General features: G+C 41.3%; 2 protein-coding genes across 11 annotated transcripts in view; one reads left to right on the top strand and one right to left on the bottom strand.

The window, feature by feature from the left end:
• The window catches only part of LOC143510783 (rho GTPase-activating protein 44-like), a 54,662-nt gene extending 40,359 nt beyond the window's left edge, over nucleotides 1–14,303 (top strand). For 3 of the 9 annotated variants that reach the window (XM_077000499.1, XM_077000504.1, XM_077000497.1), the window contains exons 17-20: nucleotides 2,774–2,965; nucleotides 4,553–4,671; nucleotides 8,359–8,754; nucleotides 10,052–14,303. In XM_077000499.1, the coding sequence (XP_076856614.1) occupies nucleotides 2,774–2,965; nucleotides 4,553–4,671; nucleotides 8,359–8,754; nucleotides 10,052–10,200 (856 nt within the window). In that variant the 3' untranslated portion in view covers nucleotides 10,201–14,303. Of the gene's footprint in view, nucleotides 1–2,773; nucleotides 2,966–4,552; nucleotides 4,672–8,358 lie in introns of all 9 variants that reach the window. The other 6 variants (XR_013130082.1, XM_077000502.1, XM_077000498.1 and 3 more) reach the window with 6 other exon arrangements.
• An 81-nt stretch (nucleotides 14,304–14,384) lies between these two features.
• tex47 (testis expressed 47) lies at nucleotides 14,385–20,562 on the bottom strand. Of its 2 annotated transcripts, none has more exons than XM_077000505.1 (7): nucleotides 20,438–20,562; nucleotides 18,994–19,066; nucleotides 18,565–18,668; nucleotides 17,971–18,035; nucleotides 17,549–17,768; nucleotides 14,991–15,153; nucleotides 14,385–14,634 (listed from the first exon to the last, which is right to left on the bottom strand). In XM_077000505.1, exons 1-7 carry the CDS (start codon nucleotides 20,549–20,551, stop codon nucleotides 14,561–14,563), a joined length of 813 nt encoding a protein of 270 aa, XP_076856620.1. In that variant the 5' UTR covers nucleotides 20,552–20,562; the 3' UTR covers nucleotides 14,385–14,560. The 2 variants fall into 2 exon arrangements, with proteins under 2 accessions (XP_076856620.1, XP_076856621.1); XM_077000506.1 differs by having other exon boundaries at nucleotides 17,549–17,750.
• Between the last annotated feature and the right edge of the window lie 3,210 nt (nucleotides 20,563–23,772).

Raw genomic sequence — 23,772 nt, 5'->3', positions numbered from 1 at the left:
CCCAATAACAAAACCCAAACATTGACCCAATAACAATACCCTAACCGTAACCCAATAACAATACACTAACCATAACCCAATAACAATACCCTAACCGTGACCCAATAACAATACCCTAACCTTGAACCAATAACAATACCCTAACCGGAACCCAATAACAATACCTTAACCTTGAACCAATAACAACACCCTAACTGTAACCCAATAACAATACCCTAACCGTAACCCAATAACAATAACCTAACCGTAACCCAATAACAATACCCTATAACCCAATAACAACTCTTTAGAGCCTATATAGCCAGATCTTGTTCCTATGCATTCAGCTGTAGATTGTACATGAACCATTTAAAAAAGAAAAATGTCATGATTATAAAATAAGTGAAAGTTATTTGCCATAAAAATCCACTACCTCACAAGTCACTTTTCATTAAGTCTGCTGTCTCCAGCCAGGTACATGAAGACTGATATTTTAGATTCAAAAATGCCATTTCAACAAGGCTGATGTGCAGTCCACATGTCTAATGTAGTCTAATACAGATTTCCACATAAGCCCTGTACATGTCACATCTATAATTCTATTTGAAATATCACATTGTACACCGGCATTAGAATTATTGGGCAGCCACAGTCTAAACTTTATAAGATGTGGCCTTTTTGAACTGGATTTTGAATTTGTTAGTATTAATTATGTTTGAAAGTGGTGAATATTTAATTTGAAGATTGAATTCTCAGAACTCTTTCAGAGGCCTGGGTTAGGCCTACCCCTGACCCTTGAAGTGTTTGAACTGTAGTTGTGGTTATTTTTATTCATGTGCAGTGTTTTTAACATTTGGAAAGAATTGAAAGAACCAACGTGTCAGTTTTAAATTAGAGTTTAATATGATAACCAGCTAATTTTGAGATGCTTTATGACTATAGAAAATTGTTGCCCTAATTAGTGTTTCTGTACCAGTTCATTGCCTCTTCACACTTTTAGAAATGAGTGCATTAGTACTCATTAGTATTAGTACTCTTCACATTTGCTTTGCTAACATTCCAGCTGTATGTGTTTAATGTTCTGATTATGAGAAGCATATATTGCCTTCATCTAGTACTAAATGACACATTGTCCAGAATGGGTGAGTAGAATTAAGCCACACAGGGGTGAAGCGTATTGGCACTGCAGCGATGAGACATTGTCTCTGTCTTGCTGGAATATGGTGTCACTGAGTGAGATCTTAATACATCAAGCATCTGGAAGTGGTCTGTTATCTACTCCGATTCTGACCTGCCCTTAATACATCTGCCTGTAATGTTCTACCTGTACAGAATGCAGAAAGTTCCAGAGAGCTCATATTCCTGCCTCATTCAGCACTGCAATGTGCAGTTTAACTCAAGCTTTGCCTTTTCTCCTCCTAACGCAGCATTAGGAAATTCCAGAGGTACTGACACTCTGTCTTCTCGCTCTCACTCTTCTGACTTTGTTCTCTCCTCTGGTGTCCCTCTGACTGGACATGGGAACTCCCTAATTACTTTCACTACTGAAGTCTCTATTAGTGTTATTCCAGAGTTATTGCACCTCCCCCTCAAGCCCTTCCTGTTTTAAGTCATCAGGGCTCACCTAACCCTAACTCTAAACTCCATCTGCCCAATGGATCAGCTCATTTTATTCATCTACAGGTGTGTGAAATAGTTGTTTGAGAAATGCAACCCATTGCTAAGTCTCAACAGCTGAGGGTTTTTGGTTCTGATTTGTTTGGTTCTGATTTGTTTGAGAAATGTTTAAGTTCAATTTAATTACACGTGTTGGTTGTACAATAGGTGTAGTAAGTAAACAAATAATTCCCCCAACCATTGCTCATGTCTCTAGATGAGGTATACACAGACTTGTATATGACACAATATTCACATACATAGTTATCTGTTCTCAAAAGACAAAGAGAAGCAGTATGTGTTACGCTCGAAGGAATGAGGCACGACGAGCGTAACACGGTGCAACACACAACGTTTAATAAACAAAACACGTGGAGTCCAAAACGAAAACGTAAGCACACAAACACAGGATCACTCACGCTGGCCTGGACTCAAGACAAAGACGAGCACAAGACATTGCGCGAACGCACATTATATAAGTGATTACCACAAACCCTCATGATCTCGAGACAAGGCACAGGTGCAACTACGAACACGCTCACAAACGACCCACACCCACGGAACTACAAACATGGACATAACAGCACGCAGACAACGTAGCGGCACGCCCACAGGGAAGGGTCCGGAGCTGTGACCGTGACATGTTTTAAGTATGGAATTAAAAAGGGATATTAGTTTAAGCTCATCTAATTTCAACTGGTAAACTGGTAAGGAGTAGTGACTCCATGTATACAGTAACTGGTAAACTGGTAAGGAGTGGTGACTCTGTGTACACAGTAACTGGTAAACTGGTAAGGAGTGGTGACTCTGTGTACACAGTAACTGGTAAACTGGTAAGGAGTGGTGACTCCATGTACACAGTAACTGGTAAACTGGTAAGGAGTGGTGACTGTGTACTCTCGTACACAACAGTGCCATGTTATAAATGTGAGATTCTAGATGGTATAATGGTGTTTTAATCTTCACACAAAGTTCATTTGACATGTTTGTTCCATCCTTGACATTTGGTTTGAAGCAGCATGTGCATGTAAGCAGTCTGACTGGCCATTACCTTAACATGAAAATAATTGGAACGATAGCCTGCCCTTGTGCCTTCTGTGTCTGAGTGATCTGATTGGCTGTCTCCATGGCGTTACAGTATGGGAATGCGTGTGATGGACACCTCATGGGTGTCTCGGAGAGGTTCCTCCACATCTCGAAAGGGCTCTTCCACACCCCCGAGTGTGCAGCTTCCTGCCCCTCCCTCTGATCCACAAATCACAGAGCAGCCTGCAGAGGTGTTTCCTTACCCCTCCCCAACTCGATCCCCTAATAGCAATGATAGGACCAGGTAAGAAACCCTAGTCCCCAGTCACCTAACCTCTCATAAGTCCCTAGACATCATTGTCTGTTCTCTATTCACTCCTCACTAGCTTGATATTCATTTGCAGCAGCAACAATGTGGTGCCTGCTGATGTTAAATCACTCATGGTCCAGTGTCATTGTAGCTGTTATAGCATCAACACTTTTTACATCTTGTGTGACTGAAACTTTGCAGTACAAATGCACCATCTGAGGTGAACCCTTCCTGTTTCCCTAACCCTAAATTCTTCATTTCCCCTAACTCTAACCCTAATCCCTAAATGCATCCTTTTCCCCTAACCCTAAACCCTTTTTTCCCCTTACCCTAACCCTAAACCCTAAGTCTTTCCTGTTTCCTTAAATCTAAACCATATATTCTTCCTATTTCCAAAATAGATTTATATTTTTCAAATGTTTTATTTCCATATTTTTATTATTCCAGGATTAGTAGTGGCACATCCATGCCCAGCACACTTAGCTTTCAGTGAAAGTAAAAACTCACTATAAATATCCATAGAAATAGGACACTAAAGCAACAGCACAATCATGAAAGGTTAAAGGTTAAGAGCACTGTGTAAGCTGCCTGTTTAATTTCATGAATCTAGTGCTCTGTGTATATGTTGGTCCACATGCTCACCTTGCTCAAATGGACAAAGCTCGTACTTCCATTGCTAAAACATCTGTTTTCATCTTTGGTTAAATTCCAAATCTAAATTCTGATTAAATTCCTTACATCTTATACAGGTATTTGTATGTTTGTTTATATGAAGGCAGTACTGTACATAATTCAGTGGACTGGGCTGACATGTACCACTATGGAATGGGTCCCCTATACTTGCACACTATAATCAGAACTCATTAGGATATGCATATGAACGACTGACTGACTCATTAGGATATGCATAAGAATGACTGACTCGTTAGTTTGAATGACTCTTTAAGATGTGAATGAATCATTATCATGTAAGCAATCCTTAGGAATTGAATGAATCATTATCACCTGCATGAGACATTCGGTTACGAGTTACTCAGAGTGAGCAGTAGAAGTTTGATGCATGTTGTATCATTTGCTTGTTCTCTGTCAAACCTTTTAAAATATGATAATTTCCATTATGTATCAACTGAAACATAATCTGCTTGTTGTTACTGGGTTAGTCAGATTCTGTCTGATAACTATAAGTGGGGTAATTAGCTCAAACATATATTCATTCACATACCAGAACAAATGAAACTAAGCTGCACAGGTGCATGTCTAAAGAAACGCCATTAATGTTTTTTTCAGATCCACAGTGAGTTCTGGAACCACAGTTCTGGATCAAGCTTAAAAAACAAGGATCAATGATAAATTTTGTGTCAGTGGGTTGCTATTGATGAATATAGGTTAAAAAATGCATTTATGGACATGATGATTATTATTCTAATTATTATTTATTACAATTACAAACTATATAATTAGAGCAATAATTGCTATTTTATTGTTACATTAAGTAGTCTTTTAGTCTTTTGTAGGTCTTTTTGCCTGTGTCCTAGATGTGTTTAACTACACCAAGTGTTTACCTGTGTTTGTGTTTGCAAGTAGTGCACTGAAGTGCATGGAGCTTTCGCCTGTACTTGGTCAAAGTTTTATTCAGACAACATCGCCTTCTGGTGGACAGATGCAGCTGTTTGACCAGAACCCCCACATATTCCGCAAAGGTAATTCCCTGGATTTGCATGTGCATGCATTTGTGTGTGTGACGGGCAGGTGTGAGCAACAAAAAGGAAGCGATCACGCCAAGTCTCAGGGAAAAAGGGTGGTTTAATATAAAGTGTGCAAACCTAAAACCCGTGCAATAGATCCGAATTAAGGATATAATGACCAGCGGTCAACTGGTACAAAGACAAGACATATATAGACAGACAAACGACCATCAGGTGTCTCGAATCGCGGGCTCCGCCCACCTGAGGGACGAACATAACACCACACCCACAGGACAAGCTGCTGCTGTAGACGGGGGCGACCAGTAGGGGGCCCGCCGTACCGTGACAGATCCCCCCTCCAAGCCGCACTCCCCTCCACCGGCTGTGCGGCCTACAGCGGCAGCACACAAAACAAAGGGACAGGCAGGCAGGGACAAGGGACACCCCCTGTAGTCCCGGAGCTGTAACACAACACAAACACAGGTTAGCTCACCTACCTGGGCGGGACCCTGGACCGACTGGGCCGTCAACAAGACAAAACCACGCCCCGGTCGGTCACAGGGCCCTCACGCCCTAACCGGCTTTAAGCCGCTTAGCCCCCCCCATGGTGTGCGGACGGGGCTCAACATTTCCCCACTCGTCCTTGGTGCCTGAGTGCCTCCTTGGGGCGCGGCTACTCCACCCACTAACCGCTCCCGGCTACCTTACCTCTCGGAGCTGACCCCTGCCCTTTGCTAGGGGTCACCCCGGGCTCCTGGGGAGACAACCCCTCCCGGGTTGACTCATCGCAAGGTGGACTCCTCCACCCAACCCAGAAGCACCAGAGACCAGGGCCCTGGGAAATCCACCACAGGAACACCCTGGTCACCCCGAGCTCGAAGGGGAGGGTCTCTATCGGGAGACCCTTCGCTGTCCGGGAGAGCCGCCTCTCGCCACCAGGAACCTGCACACAAAGCACTGCACAACCATGTCATCACAAAGGCGCCGAAGTGGGAGGACCATGCGTCCTACCACACTAGACAACACAACACATCGGTGCCAACATATAACACAAACGCGCACTTACCCTGATCCCCCTACCATGGGGGAGGGGTCTCCGTCTCAGCAGGGGACTTCCACCGGCTCAGGAGAACCCCCACGTTCCAGGTCAGGGCCTCCCTCAGGAGCGACGCCCTCCGTGCCACTCCCCGTGGCACGGGACCATCACTGGTCCACCCCCAACACACACTCACGGGGGAGGAGCATGTGTGGAATTACACAAAACAAATCACGCAACACGCTAGGACAAAACGAACACGAAAAGACAAAACAAAAGACAAATGTACAGGACCCACACACGTGCGCTCTGCAAGCCGTGACGCACCCACTCCGGCTCGCAGTCGCTCCCTACTTCCAACACGGAACACACGGGGAGCGAGGCGACAAAAGCGAGTGATACTCGCATCACGGCTACAGGGACGCGCCTCTCCGGCTCGCAGTCGCTCACAACAGACAACACGGAGAGCGAGGCGACAATGACGAGAGGCTCTCGCGACTTACACGCACACCATTCAAACGTGTGCGCGCAGCACACTTCGGTCCCGCTGTACACACAAACTACAACAAAAACACAATGCATGTCCGTGAAAAGAGGAGCCTTACGGGGGTAACGGACTCCAGTCCTCGCCGTGTTACACACAATACACTAGACAAACAAGCAGTTAAACACGGCGGGACGAGTGGAGACCGACCCAGCTCACTCTCTCACGGAATGTACAACATACAAACACCACGCAGACAAACACTTACCACGAGACATGACCACGAACGAAGGAGAAAGTAAAGGAGACTGGCGGCTTCCGAAAGTGGCTGGTTATTCTGTGACGGGCAGGTGTGAGCAACAAAAAGGAAGCGATCACGCCAAGTCTCAGGGAAAAAGGGTGGTTTAATATAAAGTGTGCAAACCTAAAACCCGTGCAATAGATCCGAATTAAGGATATAATGACCAGCGGTCAACTGGTACAAAGACAAGACATATATAGACAGACAAACGACCATCAGGTGTCTCGAATCGCGGGCTCCGCCCACCTGAGGGACGAACATAACACCACACCCACAGGACAAGCTGCTGCTGTAGACGGGGGCGACCAGTAGGGGGCCCGCCGTACCGTGACAGTGTGAAATACTTCAGTCATCCATGTATTTTAAATATATTGCTGCTGAAGATATATATTATTTTCAATAACGTTTTTTTAAACATTATATTACAAATATTGTTTTTGTAAAAAATTTAAATACTTTTTGGGAATACTTTTTGGGAAAATCTAAGTTTGATCAAAAATTATTTGATAAAAAATAAATGCATGATTTAAAATTGCATATATATCTAAATGATTAAGCTATATTGGCTGTTTGGATAATTTCCATAATTTATTCATGCATCACCTCTCATAAAATATTTGATCTGGATTTTAAATTGTATTGTCACAAGAAATCTGAGATGCAGTATCGTTGTAGAGAAGCTGTACCATTGTAGAGAAGCTGTACCATTGTAGAGATGCAGTACCGTTGTAGAGATGCTGTACCGTTGTAGAGATGCAGTACGGTTGTAGAGATGCAGTACGGTTGTAGAGATGCAGTATCGTTGTAGAGATGCAGTACGGTTGTAGAGATGCAGTACGGTTGTAGAGATGCAGTACGGTTGTAGAGATGCAGTATCGTTGTAGAGATGCAGTATCGTTGTAGAGATGCAGTACGGTTGTAGAGATGCAGTACGGTTGTAGAGATGCAGTACGGTTGTAGAGATGCAGTACGGTTGTAGAGATGCAGTATCGTTGTAGAGATGCAGTATCGTTGTAGAGATGCAGTATCGTTGTAGAGATGCTGTACGGTTGTAGAGATGCTGTACGGTTTTAGAGATGCTGTACGGTTGTAGAGATGCTGTACGGTTGTAGAGATGCTGTACGGTTGTAGAGATGCAGTATCGTTGTAGAGATGCAGTATCGTTGTAGAGATGCACTATCGTTGTAGAGATGCTGTACAGTTGTAGAGATGCAGTATCGTTGTAGAGATGCAGTATCGTTGTAGAGATGCAGTACGGTTGTAGAGATGCAGTACGGTTGTAGAGATGCAGTACGGTTGTAGAGATGCAGTACCGTTGTAGAGATGCAGTACCGTTGTAGAGATGCAGTACCGTTGTAGAGATGCAGTACCGTTGTAGAGATGCTGTACTTTTGTAGAGATGCAGTACCGTTGTAGAGATGCAGTACGGTTGTAGAGATGCAGTACGGTTGTAGAGATGCAGTACGGTTGTAGAGATGCAGTATCGTTGTAGAGATGCAGTACCGTTGTAGAGATGCTGTACCGTTGTAACTGTAGTATTCTTTCCTACGTCTTCATTCTGTGCATGTTGGGTGAAGTTATGAGTGCATGTTTACTTTAACCAAATGGCAAGTCAAAAATAAACCCCCTGCTAAGTCCATAATTCCCAGTCCCATGATTAAAAATTTTAACCGCTAAAATGGTTTTAAATGTGTGCATAAATATTGTTTGAACATTTTAAAATATGAATGACCTAATAACATAACCAAGTTGTTTGTTTGGGGTATGGGTTGATGTGGGTGAGTATATGTGTATTCACATTTATATTATGATAAAAATTAGAAAAAATAATGCAGTACTACATGTATGTAACTTTAATCACCCCTTCCCCCACCACCACAGGAAAGAAACTGGTGTCGATCCTACCCAAGTCCCCACACACTTACAGTGCAACAGAACTCCCTCCTGCTCAGTGTTCTCCTCTGAGCCTGTCACCCACGCCACCGAGTACACCCACTCTGTACGGCTTCAGCTACCCGCAGGGCTACGCTACCATCAGCTCACCCAGCCATGCGGCCTCCAGTGCCCAGACCTGCAGTCCCTCGGCCCTGTCTTCACCTCCCTCACTCGCAGGCACTCCCCCCAAGACCCGATCCGCCGCCAAACCCCTTCGGCAAAGACCCTCTCTGCCCCCACCTCAGCCACCAAGCTCTCCGCCAGGAACCAGCCCCCAGCCTCTGGAGCCGCATGCGTCTGCCCTGCTGGATGGACTGTCCCAAGGGGACAGCGTGTCCACCGGTAAAGCACACAGCCTGATCCGGGTGTTTTGGAGGATATTACTCAGTTTATAATGTAGTCATGCTACCTCACTTGAATACATTTATAGTTTTTATCAAAGTATGTCAGTGTGTGTGTGTGTGTGTGTGTGTGTGTGTGTGTGTGTGTGTGTGTGTGTGTGTGTGTGTGTGTGTGTGTGAGTGAAACAGAGAAGTGCTCTTTACCACATACAAGATTGAATGGCTGTAGGGTAGTGATGCATAATAATGGTATGATCTGTCAGCTGTATCTCAGAGGTTTGATGATTAGTGTTTACAGAATGTATCAGTATGAAGCAGCAGTATCTAAAACACATTGATCATTTTTGTGTCTTCATTAGATGAAGACCTTAGTATGTTGCACCCTTTGCAGTTGGCCTCCAGTCGTGCTGGACTCTTCTGATTTTCTTCCTTTACTGGTATTGTCTGTTCGCAGCTGTATGACACCAATGGTTTAGTGAGAAGGGTAAGCAGGTTCTCCAGGTTTTCCAGGTGTTGGTCACACTACCACACCTGGACCACCTGTAGTACACACAGCTCAGATCTCCACCACATCACATCTCCAGATGTCTGCTGCATTCAGACTAATACGCCTGGTCCTCGTACTGCTGTGCATGCCCAACAATAGCTGGATTATAAGTGTTACATAAAACCAGTAGTCACCAGATCGCTCCCTTCCCATATAATTTTGTTTTCTGCTCCTCTACTCCCAGTGCGGCTTACATAACCTAGAATCTCCAGAAGCACCTGATTATTGAGATATGGTGTTGTAGAGCTGGTAAAGGAACTAGGCTCTACTGGAAGTTGTATCTCCAAAAGGAGGGCTCTGGTCACTGATACATACGTGTCTTGGTTTATAGTGCTGCAGTAATCCTGCTTGGTCTTGCCTTCCATGCATGGCATCATTGTCTTGTATGTTCTGGAAGTCATTTATGTGCTTTATAACATGTGCTATTGTCATTTGCCCATTATGTTTTCACATTTATTCACCGAGTGCATTCCAGCCAGAGAGCAAAGCCTCAGTAAAGCCTGAGAACTATTAACATGGAAAAACACACATTTTCCTGTTCAATCTGAACAATGTAGACTTGTAGTTTTGAAACTTACAAAATGTTTTGCAACCTGAAATTCGATATACCGGCAGCATCAGAGTTTGTTATAATCAATAATTAGATTGTTAAAGTACAAGTATTGCTAAAGTACACTCTGCCTAGAATGGCGCATATATATGTGTGTGTGTGTGTGTGTGTGTATTTTATTTTTTTTCTCTGCTGGTGTAGATTCTCTTTGCAGCCTGGATGATCCTGTCAACAACATTCATTTGGAGGAGAGTCACAGCGACGACACTGATGACGCCATCAGGATGTCTGTGCCAATGCCTGACAGCACTGGTGATTCGGGGGAGGAATCTGAGAGCACTGCATTATGACATCATTAGGCTCCACCCTAACTCAAACATCCCTCCACTTCTCTGGAAGTGTCTACTGTGTCTCATCTGCACACAAAATGTTTTCTGCACTCCACTGCTATACCTGGTCACTGCATCATATAAAGCTGGTACTGGCTAAGAAAACACTGCTACACCGAAAATGAAGAGAATAGTTGATCAGTGTAAATTCCATTAAGTAGTGCATTGCTCACTTGTTTTATTAGTTTATTGTATTCTACTCCTATATATTTTAATTGCCTTATGTGAGATTTTGCAGTTTTGCCTTGAACTGTTAATGAACATTTAACAATTTTACTTGAAAGTGAGGTGTTTTTCTTTGCTCTGCTTGTTGCATAGCTTGGAACCTAACCCTAATCCCTAACCCTAATAACTAGGATTGGTTTTTGATTAATCATACATTTCCTAGATTAGCATAATGGTAGACTTAGATTTGGGGTAGGGTTAAGGTAACCCTAAACCCAACTCTTGCATTAAAGACTTTGCACTTCAGACCTCTAGGACAGACCGTTCCTCTTCCATTGTTACAGACTCAACCAACTTTCCAAATCATGCCAAAACCAGAAATACAAACTGATGATTCAAGTATGTCACTGAGTAGTGAACTTAAAACCCTAACCTAACCCTAACCCTTGTAACACTCATAGATGCTCTTACTGGAGAAAAGACACAAAGTATACTTATGGGTGGATCTGAGTGATCTTTCAGTCCTGTATTATCACTATGTCAGAGAGGACAGGAGTTTCCGATTTTAAGATGGACAGCAATATTATAGCATATTCGTCCTCTGTCACACATTGAATGCTGGTGTATTGTCTATTGTCTAATAATTTTTAGTATTAGAGGCAATGACATGCATTACTCACCCATAGATATGACTTGATAGAGAGAGTGTGTGGTGTATAATTCTAAAGCAGATTCTCTAATCCCAATCTCAATCCTAAAGGAATACAGAGCAGCAGTGTGTCAGTGCTTGATGCTCTCTCCGCTGCTGTAGAAAGCCCTTCACTCAGAATGTAGCTGGACATGTGGGAGTGGCACTACCTCACCAGGGTAGTTCATAATGGAACTGCAGTTTTGATGAAATGTGATTAAGGGGTCTTTGTTCTCTGATCCACTGGGTCACAGATAGGAGGAATCAATTGAAAGTGCTCAGTGAGGGTTAGAGTTTGGGTTGGGTTTAGAGTTGGGGTTGGGGTTAGGGTTGGGTTACCGTTAATGAGAAGTGAGGGTAAACTTTACATGTAATTGGAAACAAATGCACCAGGCAGAATGTAATTAATTTACTTCAGTGTGTAATTGAAAAATATTGAGATAAAATATTTGTCATTGGAGAAATGTTGGATAAGGGTTAGGGTTAGGATTAACCCTAATTCTAGGGTTAACCATAAACCCAGATTCATATATAACCCATGCCAATAAGTGCTTCTCATGGAACTCATCTATAACTCAAATACTTATGTACATATTCTGTTACAAAAAGGTGTATATACTCTATTAAGAGAAATATAGAAATTATTTATAAAAAAAACATGAACTCTGTTATGTATATACATACACCACTGGTGGTGTTTTAGTATGAATAGGATATTTTGCCACAAAGCAGATTTGTTCTTCTTTGCACTGGTATTAAACTTGCAGTGTGATGTCATGGTAATGTCGTGTGTCCCACGTTAGACCTTCACGTTAACACAGCATGCCTCAGTAGCTCAGGATTTACATCTGATTAGCAAATCAATGTGTACATGTGTGTTTGTAGCTTCTGTTACATGGTCTTATACTGTAAAGCACAGATGTGGGTGGTGTCTGTTGAGCAAAAGTTCTTTGCCAGTTTCATGGAATCTCCATAATGTCCTTTGATCTTCTACCCTGATCTGATTCTTGTACATTCTCTCCAGCTCACTTGCTTGTTGCACATGGAGAATTTCTGCAGATTTTTGTAATTTGATAAAACATGATGTGATAAGAACTAGTAAATATGTTCAGTGGTATACTGTCTGCTATTATCCAGTTTAATATTGCTGGTAGAATCTACCATCATTAAGATCAGTGGGAAATGGCATTGGTGTACACCTTTATTTTAAATATAAATGATGATCAAAAACATGCTCTGATTTCAACCATTTTATTATTTGTTTAAAGATCAAATATATGTGCCCTCTTAAACTTTTTAAATTAAGTTAAAATGTATAAGTAGGTACATATCCTGTATGGCCATAGGTCTGTGGACGTCTGCCCATCACACTTAAATGGGCTTGCTGGACATTTCACTCTAACACCATGGAGATGTCCCAGCATGTTGTCCCTCCTGCCAATCTTCTTGTTGGAACTATATTGTGGTAGGTAGTGTTTTCCTAACCAAAGAAACCCTAACTGAAACCCTAACTCTAACCCCAACTCTAGGGTAGTGTTCCACCAAAACCGGATTCTTTCATCAGATTGTGATGTTGTTGTCAGACTACTCTGACAGTGCTGACTCTTTGACATTGCATATAGTAATGTTAGGCTTGTGTGCAGCTTACTATAGATGAAAAACTATTTCATGAAGCTCCTGGCACCATTCTTTTGTGCTGATGTTGCTTCCGAGGCAGTGTGGAACTGTGAAGTGAGTGATGTAGAGTTCATTACATGATACACATGCCAGTACTCTGTCTGTTTGCACAGTCTACTGCTTCATAGCAATGGGTGTAGCTTCAAAACCAAATCAATTTTGGCCGTGTAGTGTTTTTTTAATCTGCAAAGCACATACTAGTCCAGGAGTATTACTTATGTGCACATTTAGTGGCACAAGGATTTTCCACAAGGGGGTGCAGTTAACTCTCAAAACAGGAATTCAATGTTTTGAATGTCAGTGACACTTGAGAAGCTGTAGTATGTAGATAACTGACACTGGCCCTTATTAGTCAAAACAGGTGTGATCTGTAAGAGTGGTATATCATGTCATGGTCCAGTATTTACAATACAAAGTTTAAAAAGCCACCAGCCAGAGGAACATCTATTCAGTGTTACCAGCAGCACTGCCCCTAGTAGGTAAACTTAGAAGGCACACAGCAAGAAGCCCAGTGTTTAGCTCTTAGAGTCTTAATTTGTGACTAGCTGGACTTATAAAAACAATGCAAATGTTAATCCAACACTGGAGCTTTTGCTGTGCAATTTCTCTACTCAACAGCCTTTCTATGCCTGGGTGTGATAAGCGGGAGTGACCCTAACACTGCAGCTCACACCATGTGTCACAGACATGTCACCTGCATTTGTACAGGGAAGAAGTGATGGTGTCTGTGCTTAATCTCTTCCTCTTCTCCTCTTCCATGGAATGTACTTTGATTATCTGAAGGATTTTATACTGTAGCTTGAAAAAACTAAAGGGACCAAATAAAATACACATACAGTGAGGAAAATAAGTATTTGAATACGACTTTGCAAGTTCTCCCACTTAGAAATCATGATCAGACATACTGAGAGACATACTCTAAAAAAATTATGATTTTTAAATAATTTATTTGTGTGTTACTGCTACAAATAAGTATTGGAATACCTAATCTATTTTTTTATATTAGGTCTCTCACAGTGGACATGCACCTAAGATGAAAATTGTGTAAGAGTGTTAACCTTATTTTCCTCACTGTACAGTATATACATATAACATATAAACATAAAAACCTCACACACACACATGTGTGTGTGTGTGTGAGGTTTATATGTTTATATTACACAAACCTCTCACACGCACAAACACACACACATATATATATATAATCATAGGCAGTCATGGCCTGGTGGTTAGGGAACTGGTCTTGTGACCGGAGGGTCGTGGGTTCGACTCCCAGACCTGAGGCCATGACTGAGGTGCCCCTGATCAAGGCCCTTAACCTCAATTGCTCACTTGTATAAATATGTGATAAAAATGTAAGTCGCTCTGGATAAGGGCGTCTGCCAAATGCCATAAAATGTAAATGTAAAAAAATAAACACAAACCTCTCACACAAACACAATATACACAATCTCTTCATAAATTTCCTTTTTTTCTTCTTCAAAGGATAGACAACAAAGCCCAATTAAAAATGTACTTTTATTTATATTTGTTTGAAAGTGTCTTTCATTAAGTTTGTTTTATTGGTCCCATGTGGTTCAATACAGTCTGAGCCAAACCAGTAGCTAACCTTGACTTTGTAATGGAGCAGAATATCTAGACCATCTCTGAGTGTTTTTTTTTTTTCGTTAATCTTTTGTAATCCTAGAAATCCCAAACTATTAAGCATATCTCATATAAATTAGGAGATATAATCATGTTTGAATGTGATTTCCCAAATAACAAACTGACAATTATTACCAGCAAATGCTGTTATTTATTCATATGAAATTTGTGGTGATTTTTAAGTTGATTGGAAGGATATTCCAATGAATGCCAAACAGGATCTGCCAAAACATAAAAAATACAGTCCAGTTCAACATTACAAGTATCAAAAGAAGTAAAACTGTAGATTCAAATTTGTATGCTTGACAGAAAAGATACTGTTATTATGACAGAAATTAAAACTGTTTTAGGCTGATCTGAAAGCAGTGTGTTTTTTATAAGTTTAAAATTTAATTGAGATAGTATTCCTACTTAATATTTGAGATTAAGTAGGAATAGCTGATCTTTGATGATAATAAGGCTTTTAGTAGGAGTGTTCATTATGCGAAACATACTGTGCAAAGCACGTAACGTGTTAACATCATATCACATGCAGTCATCAAAAATGTGACATACTTGTGTATGGGGAATTGTGTACCTGAGTCCAGCTGCACATTGTGAGGGCTGTGGTAAGCCTGCAGATATTGAAGAGGACTAAGGAGATCCTCTCTCTTCAGCAGCAAAATCACAATGTCCTGTGGGACGAAAAGATCAGGTACTTCCTCCACTATTGTTTCCAGGGAAGGCTTCGTACCCGGCCCCTGTAGAATACACAGGGTTAGGGTTAGGGTACCTGGTTCTTGTTGAATATACATTTATGCAAACTGTAGGTGACATCTGGATATAGTCTTGGGATTTGTAGTTCAGTGAAAACTGATTTTTTTTTTATCTACCATCCATGGATGATTCTTGTTTCTTTTTTTTCTATTTCCTTTTATCATTGTAAATAGTTTTCTGACTAGTTCTCTTGTTTCTTGCATCTGTCTACAGTATAGTTTGATAAGACTAAATAAAAAAATTAACAGAGAAAGGATAGTACAATATCAATACATATGTATATAGCGAGTATTCAGACCCATTTAACTACTCTTTTAAAACGGTTACGTAATTTTGTGACTTTCAACTACTTTTAAGACAGCCAATAGCTACTTTCCATCCTGAGGAGTTGGCAACATGTTTGCTGTCAGACCCTTTTAGGTGGTAAACCACGTTTCCCCTCATGAAGTAGAAAGCTAGCCATTTACTCATCTGCAGAGAGCAACAACGAAGAAATAAAGATGAGTAAAATATCTGTCAAAACTGTACATTTGTGCATGTTACATTACTTGTATAATTCTAACAGTCATCTAGACTGGTGATTTTGAGAATGTGTTGCATATGAAGTACGTTATAGCTAGCTACATGTAACTAGCTAGTTAAATAGCTAACTAATGCAGATGTCCCCATCGTAGTGTGACAGTTGTTTTTTGTTCTTTAGTTCTTTCCAAAATTAAGGAGGAGAGGTGACATAACACAAAAAGAAAGACACTCATGCAGAAAGTCAGATAGAGCCAGAGAATTCAGATAGGGGACGAGTTATTGTTTGCACATATTTATATGACTGCACATAATGAACAGGAAGAATGGTCAGTTGGAGGTACTGAGATTGAGGACACATTGGAGCAGAGAGAGACAGATGAGCATCCCAAGAGTGAGGCTGAAAATGAGTAAATGAGGCACAGAGTAAAGAAGCTATCTGCATCCATAAGCACAGAGCCATCGGATCTGTGGTGTTGAGCTCTCTGTTAGCCTTTTTGCTAGGTAAGTATTCCAGAAGGAAAACTGTAAACCTCTGCTGCCTTGTGGATACATTCATCCTAGGCATGGAAAAGGCTTCAGGAGTAATCCTCGAAGTCAAATCAGGAGCTGAAGTCCTTTAAGGCAGTTAATGTCTTGGTGCAGTCATGTTCTGACAACTCCTGTGACGCTACTGAATCCAAATGTATTGGCTTCAGTGACAGTTGGGTGGGGGATCTGCTGCATCTACATCTGCAGTAGGTCACACAGAACACTTTCAAAAGTCAAAAGTCCAGCTGAAAGGGCTGCACAATTTCCTGTTTGCCGATGATGCAGCAATCACCACCGATACCAGTGAAGATCTACAAACTCTCATCAGTTGTTTTAGCAGTGCCCCTCAGGATTTTGGACTCACTATCAACCTCAAGAAAATGCCAGTCATGCGTCAGGGCACAGAACTTCCTCCCAGGATCACCGTCTCCAATCATGTACTGGAAGTTGTCCATGATTTTGTCTGTCTTGGTTCTACTATGTCCCACACACTCTCTCTGGACTCCGAGCTTAACAAACGCATCGGCAAAGCATCCAGTACTATGTCCAGACTGGAGGAAAGAGTGTGGACCAACAAAAACTGACAGAGCACACAAAGATTCAAATCTAAAGCAGAGATGCCTGCATTGGCTCAGTCATATTGTGAGGATGGAACATGGCCGTATACCGAAAGCTCTACTCTGTGGGGAGCTACTGGATAGGAAGCGTCCAACTGGAAGACCTCAACTGCGATACAAAAACGTCTGTAAGAGCATCTGTGCTCTCCATTTGGCTGCAAGCAGTACAACAAGGTCTTTCAAAGTTTGAGGAGATATCAACCCTGCACACAGAGGTGATATCAGAGGTGATATCAGAGTAATCAATCAGCCACTGACTACATCTGCTTGCAGTGTGGAAGAGATTGTCATTCTAGGATCGGCCTGTTCAGTCACACTTGAAACTGCTCCAAACAATCCACCCAAAGTGCGACTGTATAACTGTATAAATAAAATGTTGATTGATATTGAATGTTTAGTTTTGCTTGCATCACATATGTATAGTATGTACAGTACATATGTATAGTACATACATTACATACGTATTATACATACAGTACATATGTATAGTACATACATTACATATGTATTATACATACAGTACATATGTATAGTACATACATATGTATTATACATACAGTACATATGTATAGTATTTACAGGACTTCACTCAACAAAAAAGATGACCTGTGGGGATTGGATAATTTGGTGCAATATAATCCACCTTATTAGATTTTGTTTATTGTAATGATGTTAGTGTTTTTGGTTAAAGCATTGCTAAAGTAATACACACCTTTGTGGTTTTTAGCAGGTAGCTGCCCAGTCGTAGGGCCAGATCCAGTATGTGGCTTACAAGTTGGTGAGTACTGTAGGGGGCAGAGATATTGGGGAGACTGGTGGCCGGAGGGTTCAGGGTCATACAGGTCCACAGGCAATAAAGCCTCCTGGGAAGGTCATGTGACACCAGCAGCAGTCTGGGTTCTATTCTGAGGTCACTGTGGGATATGGAAAGACTGTGAAAGCTGTGAATGTGCAGTAACTTGCTCAATATTTTGAGTTTACGTGAGCTTTATTTCATCAGTACAGTCTCTGCTTACATTTCACCAGGGTATTCCTGAGTTGATGTTGATTGTTGATTTCTAACCCTAAGCCTAACACAGCACTGAACTTGGGATCTCTTCATGTAAACACAGCACTGAGCTTGGGGTCTCTTACCTGCCAGCGTCCTCCTGCAGGCTGTTGAGGTCTTCCAGAACAGACACAAGTCCCTCAGATGAGCACTGTGGAAGAAAAAAGGAAAACCAAAATGTTACAAACTACTTGATAACTCTGAAAATAACTCTGAGATATGATTTATGGTCGTTTACAGCTTTAAAGTTGTTTGAACTGCTTGAGAAACACGTTTTGCCATGAAATAATTAATTCAGTTTTGTACTCAGACCAAGAGGCTATATTAAATTGTTTAAAAAAATAGAGCACAAATATGAAATACATTACCTGTTATTATGGACCAATACTTCACCCTAACTTAATACTAACCCTAACCCTAACATTTAATGATGTGTAGAAACCTAGCTATAATCTTTATGATGTGTAGAAAACTAACTCTAACCCTAACACTAACCCCAACCCTATTATATATGTGTAGAAACCTAACCTCTATGATGTTTAGAAAACTAATCTGAACCTCTAACCCTAACCTCTATGATGTGTTGAAAGATTACACTCACAATAACCTTTAACCCTAACACTAACCTCAAACCATAACCTTTAACCTCTAACCCCAATCTTTAACTTTGAACCTTTAACCTCTATTATATGTAGAAAGCAGGCTGGATACAGCAGCAGCAGCCCTGTGATGCTGTCACCACGGCAACGCCTCTGCAGTTTCTGGTTCAGCGTCTCATAGTGACCTGAATATTGCAATTTCAGAAACAGCAAAACCACAGTTAATTAGGAAAATGAGCTGTGCTCTGACTAATATTAATGTATGTATATATATATATATATATATATATATATATATATATATATATATGTATATGTATATGTGTATGTATGTATGTAAACCCTACAAATTCATAACAGGTACAGTAAAGAAACAACCAATTATTCACTTATATTGTACATGCAAAATTCATAGAATACGCTGTCAGGCATTGTTTGTCTTTGCTATGGTGACATTGTCTGCTAAGCAACATTTAGCAGTAACTCATAATTTTTGGTGCATTAGCTCACGTGTCAGGTTTTGTTTCTCCGATAATCCATGAGGCAGATGTCCAATGGCAATAATCTGATGTAACAGGAAAATCTGGAAGGTGGGGTGAGGTGGGAGTTAATGTCTAAAAGATGATATTGGGAGATCTAGAAGAGCTTGCTGAGTGAAAGTATAGTATCAATTATACAAATCAGTTACATAAATAAAACAGGAGGAGGAGCAAAGGTACCCACAAAAACAAAGGAGCTCTAAAAACCCTGCACAGATCACAGATGCCATGCACAGAACAGGGGTGGGTTTCCCGAAACGTTCGTAGCGCTAAGTACTTCGTAACCTCATATACGAAGTACTTAGCGTTACGAACGTTTCGGGAAACTCACCCCAGAACAGAAAAATAGAACAATAGAACAACAGAAGAACAGCTCTTTTGTTTTGTATCTGTGTGAATTTTACATCAAATCAGAGTGAATGTTCAAGGTTCAGGGTTACAAATATAACCAAAGATGGAATATGTGATGTTATATGAAAGAGTCTGTGGTCATGGAAATACTGTAACATATTTTGTAGAGATAGAGAATCAAACACAAACATATTTAATAATACTTTTGCTACAATTATAACATTTTGTTTTGAATAAAATGAATAGCACATGGTCAGTAGATGCCTTTTTTCTTTGTTTTTATTCTCAAGAACAGTTAAGGGTTACAGTTAGTGTTGGGGTTAGATATATTCTCAAGAACGGTTAAGGCATATTTCTGCCAGTTCTGATCTCTTAGTTAGACAAAACATTTCCTCATGTGGCCTGAGATCTTGTCCTTAAGGCCCTGAGAGCACAGCTTTGCAGGGCCCATGCTGTCAGAGCTGGGGTTAAAATTATGGTGTTAAGCATTGCAGGGGTTAGGATGGGGTTCAGGAGATGGGGTTAAACTTTGCTAGGTTTCAGATGGGGTTAAGATGGGGTTAAGCTTTGCTGAGGTTGAGATGTTTACTCCCTCAGTGCTTACTCACAGCATGAGATTTCCAGGAGACCTGCTGCCTTTGTGCCCTTATCAGCAATAAAACAAAACCCTAAAACTAACCCTAGAAAATGCTGAGTGCGTGGTTCCTGCAGGTCCACTGCTTCAGAACACACCCCTGCTCCCAAACAGCTCTGCCTGTCCACACACCCTGTTCTTTAGACACCATACTAACGCATTACCCTCCCCCACTTCTGTGGGTGCATGTACACATTCATGCACACATTTTCTTTTTGAACTAGCAAGGCCTCATTGTAATATGAAAACACCACAGTATATGTTTCCAGTAAAATATTTGAAAAGTGAGATAAATTGAGAAAGTAGCATCTAATGCTGAGATAGTCCAGCAGATGAATCACAGAAGGATTTTCAATACAGCTTTCAGGTCTGCCCAGAATATCATGAGAAACCCCGTTATTGTTTACAGAGAGAGTTCAATAGTACAAACCTTCCTCCCTGTCATGCGAGACTCCTCCAGTGCTGCATAGAAAGAGATCCTGTCCACCAGCGCTGAGCTGACAGGGTCTAAAACTACAACCTCGCTCTCCAGGAATGAAGCCATGAGCTGTCTCTGTGTTTGGGTTGGTTGCTAAGCAACAGCTGTGCGTGTCAGGGTGGGGAGGCAACAGGTTGTGGACATGGCGGACGAATGTTAACATGACCAACAAACAGAAATTTATAACATTTTGTTAAGTACAGCAGTAGCTTCTCCAGAATTAAGTGTTACAGTGACTTAGTGGTTTTGCCAGGTTTAAAAACTTTAAAAGGGGTCAACTTTAATTTTATGGAGTAAACTGAATTTAACTGAACTTTAATTTGATAGAGTAACTTATTTTAAATATAGAGTTCAGTGAAAATGCAACATTTGTAGTACTATAATGCTCACATTATCATAACCCAGTAGTTCAGTAATGTAGTTTAAACTCAAGGAGTTTAACAGAACTCGGGGACTCCAGAACCTTCGGGCATTTTCTCTTTTTTTGTTTGTTTGGAAATTGTACTTTCAACATATACAACATACAATAAAAACAATAAGAAGGACCATATGCAGAACAACAATAAAAAAGGCTCTGTCACATGTTCTAGGAAGATTAAATCCAACCTGATAAACGTTACCCGACAAGGTCTGGCATCTGGCTAGGAATTTTTAAGATTATCAATAAAGCACATCCAATATTACCACTTTGGTAATATTGGGAACACATTGGTAATGACCCTAAACAATAATTTTTAAATTTGCCAAATCAGACATGTGTTGACAGATTTGTCTTAGACAGGTTCTGCTAGTCATGCCTTCATGACCCTCTGGGTCCATTTTGGTGAATGATTCTAGCCCTTTGTGTAATATGAAACCCTAATAATACCACTATGGTTATATGGTAATATATAATACTTTTATTTGCTTTTTATTAGCATATTCAGATTGAAGATGGAAGACAGCATTAGAATAATGGCGAGGGTGCAGGCTGAATGCGCAGCACTGGACAGGGCGACCTGTGGGAATAAATACACCCCTAACCTGATTAGGTAACAGGTGTCAATACTCTGGTGATTGGGATGGAAGGAGTGTCCTGGTATGAGAGGGTGTGCTCTGTGTAGTTGTGGGCGTGCGTGTGAGAGAAGAGGTGCGTGTGTGCGCCCTCTGGTGGCGCCCAGGCTGACCCACCGTGACAATATTAGAAATGTTGGACTTGCTCTTCAGGTGGTATGGACCAAAGTAACAGTCACTATTTATACCTCTGCATCCGCTCTGGAACACAGACCGTGAAGCTATAAGGCAAAAGGACGTAAGGCCTCTGTTTCATTTCAAATAAAAACAGAATGATTCAACTATATTGCAATAGTACAAAGAACATTCAGTTTGCATTCAGGCCACAGCCCAAATGACCAATCAGAGGGACACTTGCAAAGTATATGTCTTGAGCTTGTTAAACAAATAGAACCCCTTTTTACCTTTGGGTGCAAAACCTGATTCCATTCTTGTCAAAGCTCATAAAAGGGCTAAGGAGAAAAGATGACGAACAGCCATGTGTTACATCAAAGGACATTGCATGATGCGTAGATGCCGTTTACACAATGATGATGCCCAAAGCACATCAAAACTTCTTGAAGGCCCACTCAGGGAGCTTGTGATTTTCTATCAAGCCTACACTGATTTCACAGATATCATCATTGTTATACAAACATCATCTATGTGAAACAATCTGTTCATGGATGCCACCTACTGTGTAAATCAGAATGACTTCCCTTTATTAACACTCGCCATTAGAGATAGCCATGGCCACGGCATACCTATTGCATATATGTAAGACCAGGATATGTGAGGGTCATGTGCGTGGAACCAGGGGAGCCCTAGTGTGATAAACTGGGATGGGGAGGGGAATAAATAAATGGAGATGTGTTCAGTGTAGGCTGAACTTATGTGGGGAGTGATGTGTAATGTGCCCCTTGCCCACAGGAAATCCATCTACTGCATTCACCAGCAGTGGGGATTGTAAAAGGCCCAGAACCCCCTTCCTGGAAAAGCTCTTTGTAATTTCCAGAGTCAAGAACAACTGAAACAAGATCATTGATGGTGCGACACCTTAACTGGCACATGGATCATCCAGGTGGGATGTGCACTCACCTTGTCTTGTTTTCCAGGTCTGCCATTTAACTCTGGTTCTGCTCAGCTGGGCTGCTGCCTCTCACATGGGTGTGCAGACAATGTCAGTGTTTCTCTTCCAGGAGGAGCTCAGATGTGATTGTGAGATGCACAATGTCATTCAGAGATGCTGCCTTCTGATTGTAGAAGGTGTCCCAGAGTGCTGGTTCATTCCTCAACAGAGACACAACAGATGTTTGTAACTCCAGAGAATACTCTGCCACTGAATGGGAACCCTGACTCAGATGCCACAGTGCATGGCCTTCAGCTCCTGGATGAAATTGGGGTAGTTGACCAGCAGTGAGGAGTGGCACACCAGAGCAACAACAGCCCCTTGGCTAATGAATAGTTTGTTCAACCCAGGTGGCTGAACTCACAGAGACGCTACTTAAACTATTGATGACACAGTCAACCACAGACCAGAGCTCGCCAAGCTCCTGCTGGAAGGGAGGAAGTAAGATGGGAGTGTGATAAAGGAGTTTCTTTATTCTTCATCAAAGAATAATACCAACAAAAGCTTGAAGAGCACTTGGAAGTGGAAAGAGAAGGCTTGGAAGTACAAAAACGTGAGTCATGCTGGCTGTAACACGCTGGGTGTCGAGACACTTAAAAAAAACAGCAATCTTGGAGCAACATCATAGGCACAGTACAGGCAAACAATGCACAGCACTGGAGGAGAGCACCTGTGGGAGCGAACAAAGGAGGCAAAGGACCCAAGTGCTTATGTTCAATAACCAGATGATTGGGAACAGGGCAGGAACAGTGTGTGGAAGTGAGTGTGTCCATTCGGTGCCTGGTGCACCATGACAATAATAATAATGATTATAACAATTACTCTTCAACAAAGCTACTTATGTTTCTAAAGTAATCATTCCAGATTGTAATGCACCTGATTACATGATTATGGAAGAATAATGTTAATTCTTCACAGGCATCAGGCATTTTTTTTGTTTGTTTGTTTGTTTGTTTGTTTTTGCCAGGGCTTTTTGCAAGGAAAAAGACAGTACTGCCATTTTTATATTCACTATATATAAATTAGACTTAAGATATCTGTCATTTAGAAGTTAAAAGACTTATTATACATAAGACACAGCTATATGTTTGCACAATTGCTTAGGAGGAACCATCTTTAATATATA

This window comes from Brachyhypopomus gauderio, chromosome 3, assembly GCF_052324685.1.
Source record: "Brachyhypopomus gauderio isolate BG-103 chromosome 3, BGAUD_0.2, whole genome shotgun sequence".
Classification (NCBI taxonomy): Eukaryota; Metazoa; Chordata; class Actinopteri; order Gymnotiformes; family Hypopomidae; genus Brachyhypopomus; species Brachyhypopomus gauderio.
Note: the sequence above shows the minus strand (reverse complement) of the source record. Positions and strands in the feature narration are given on the sequence as shown.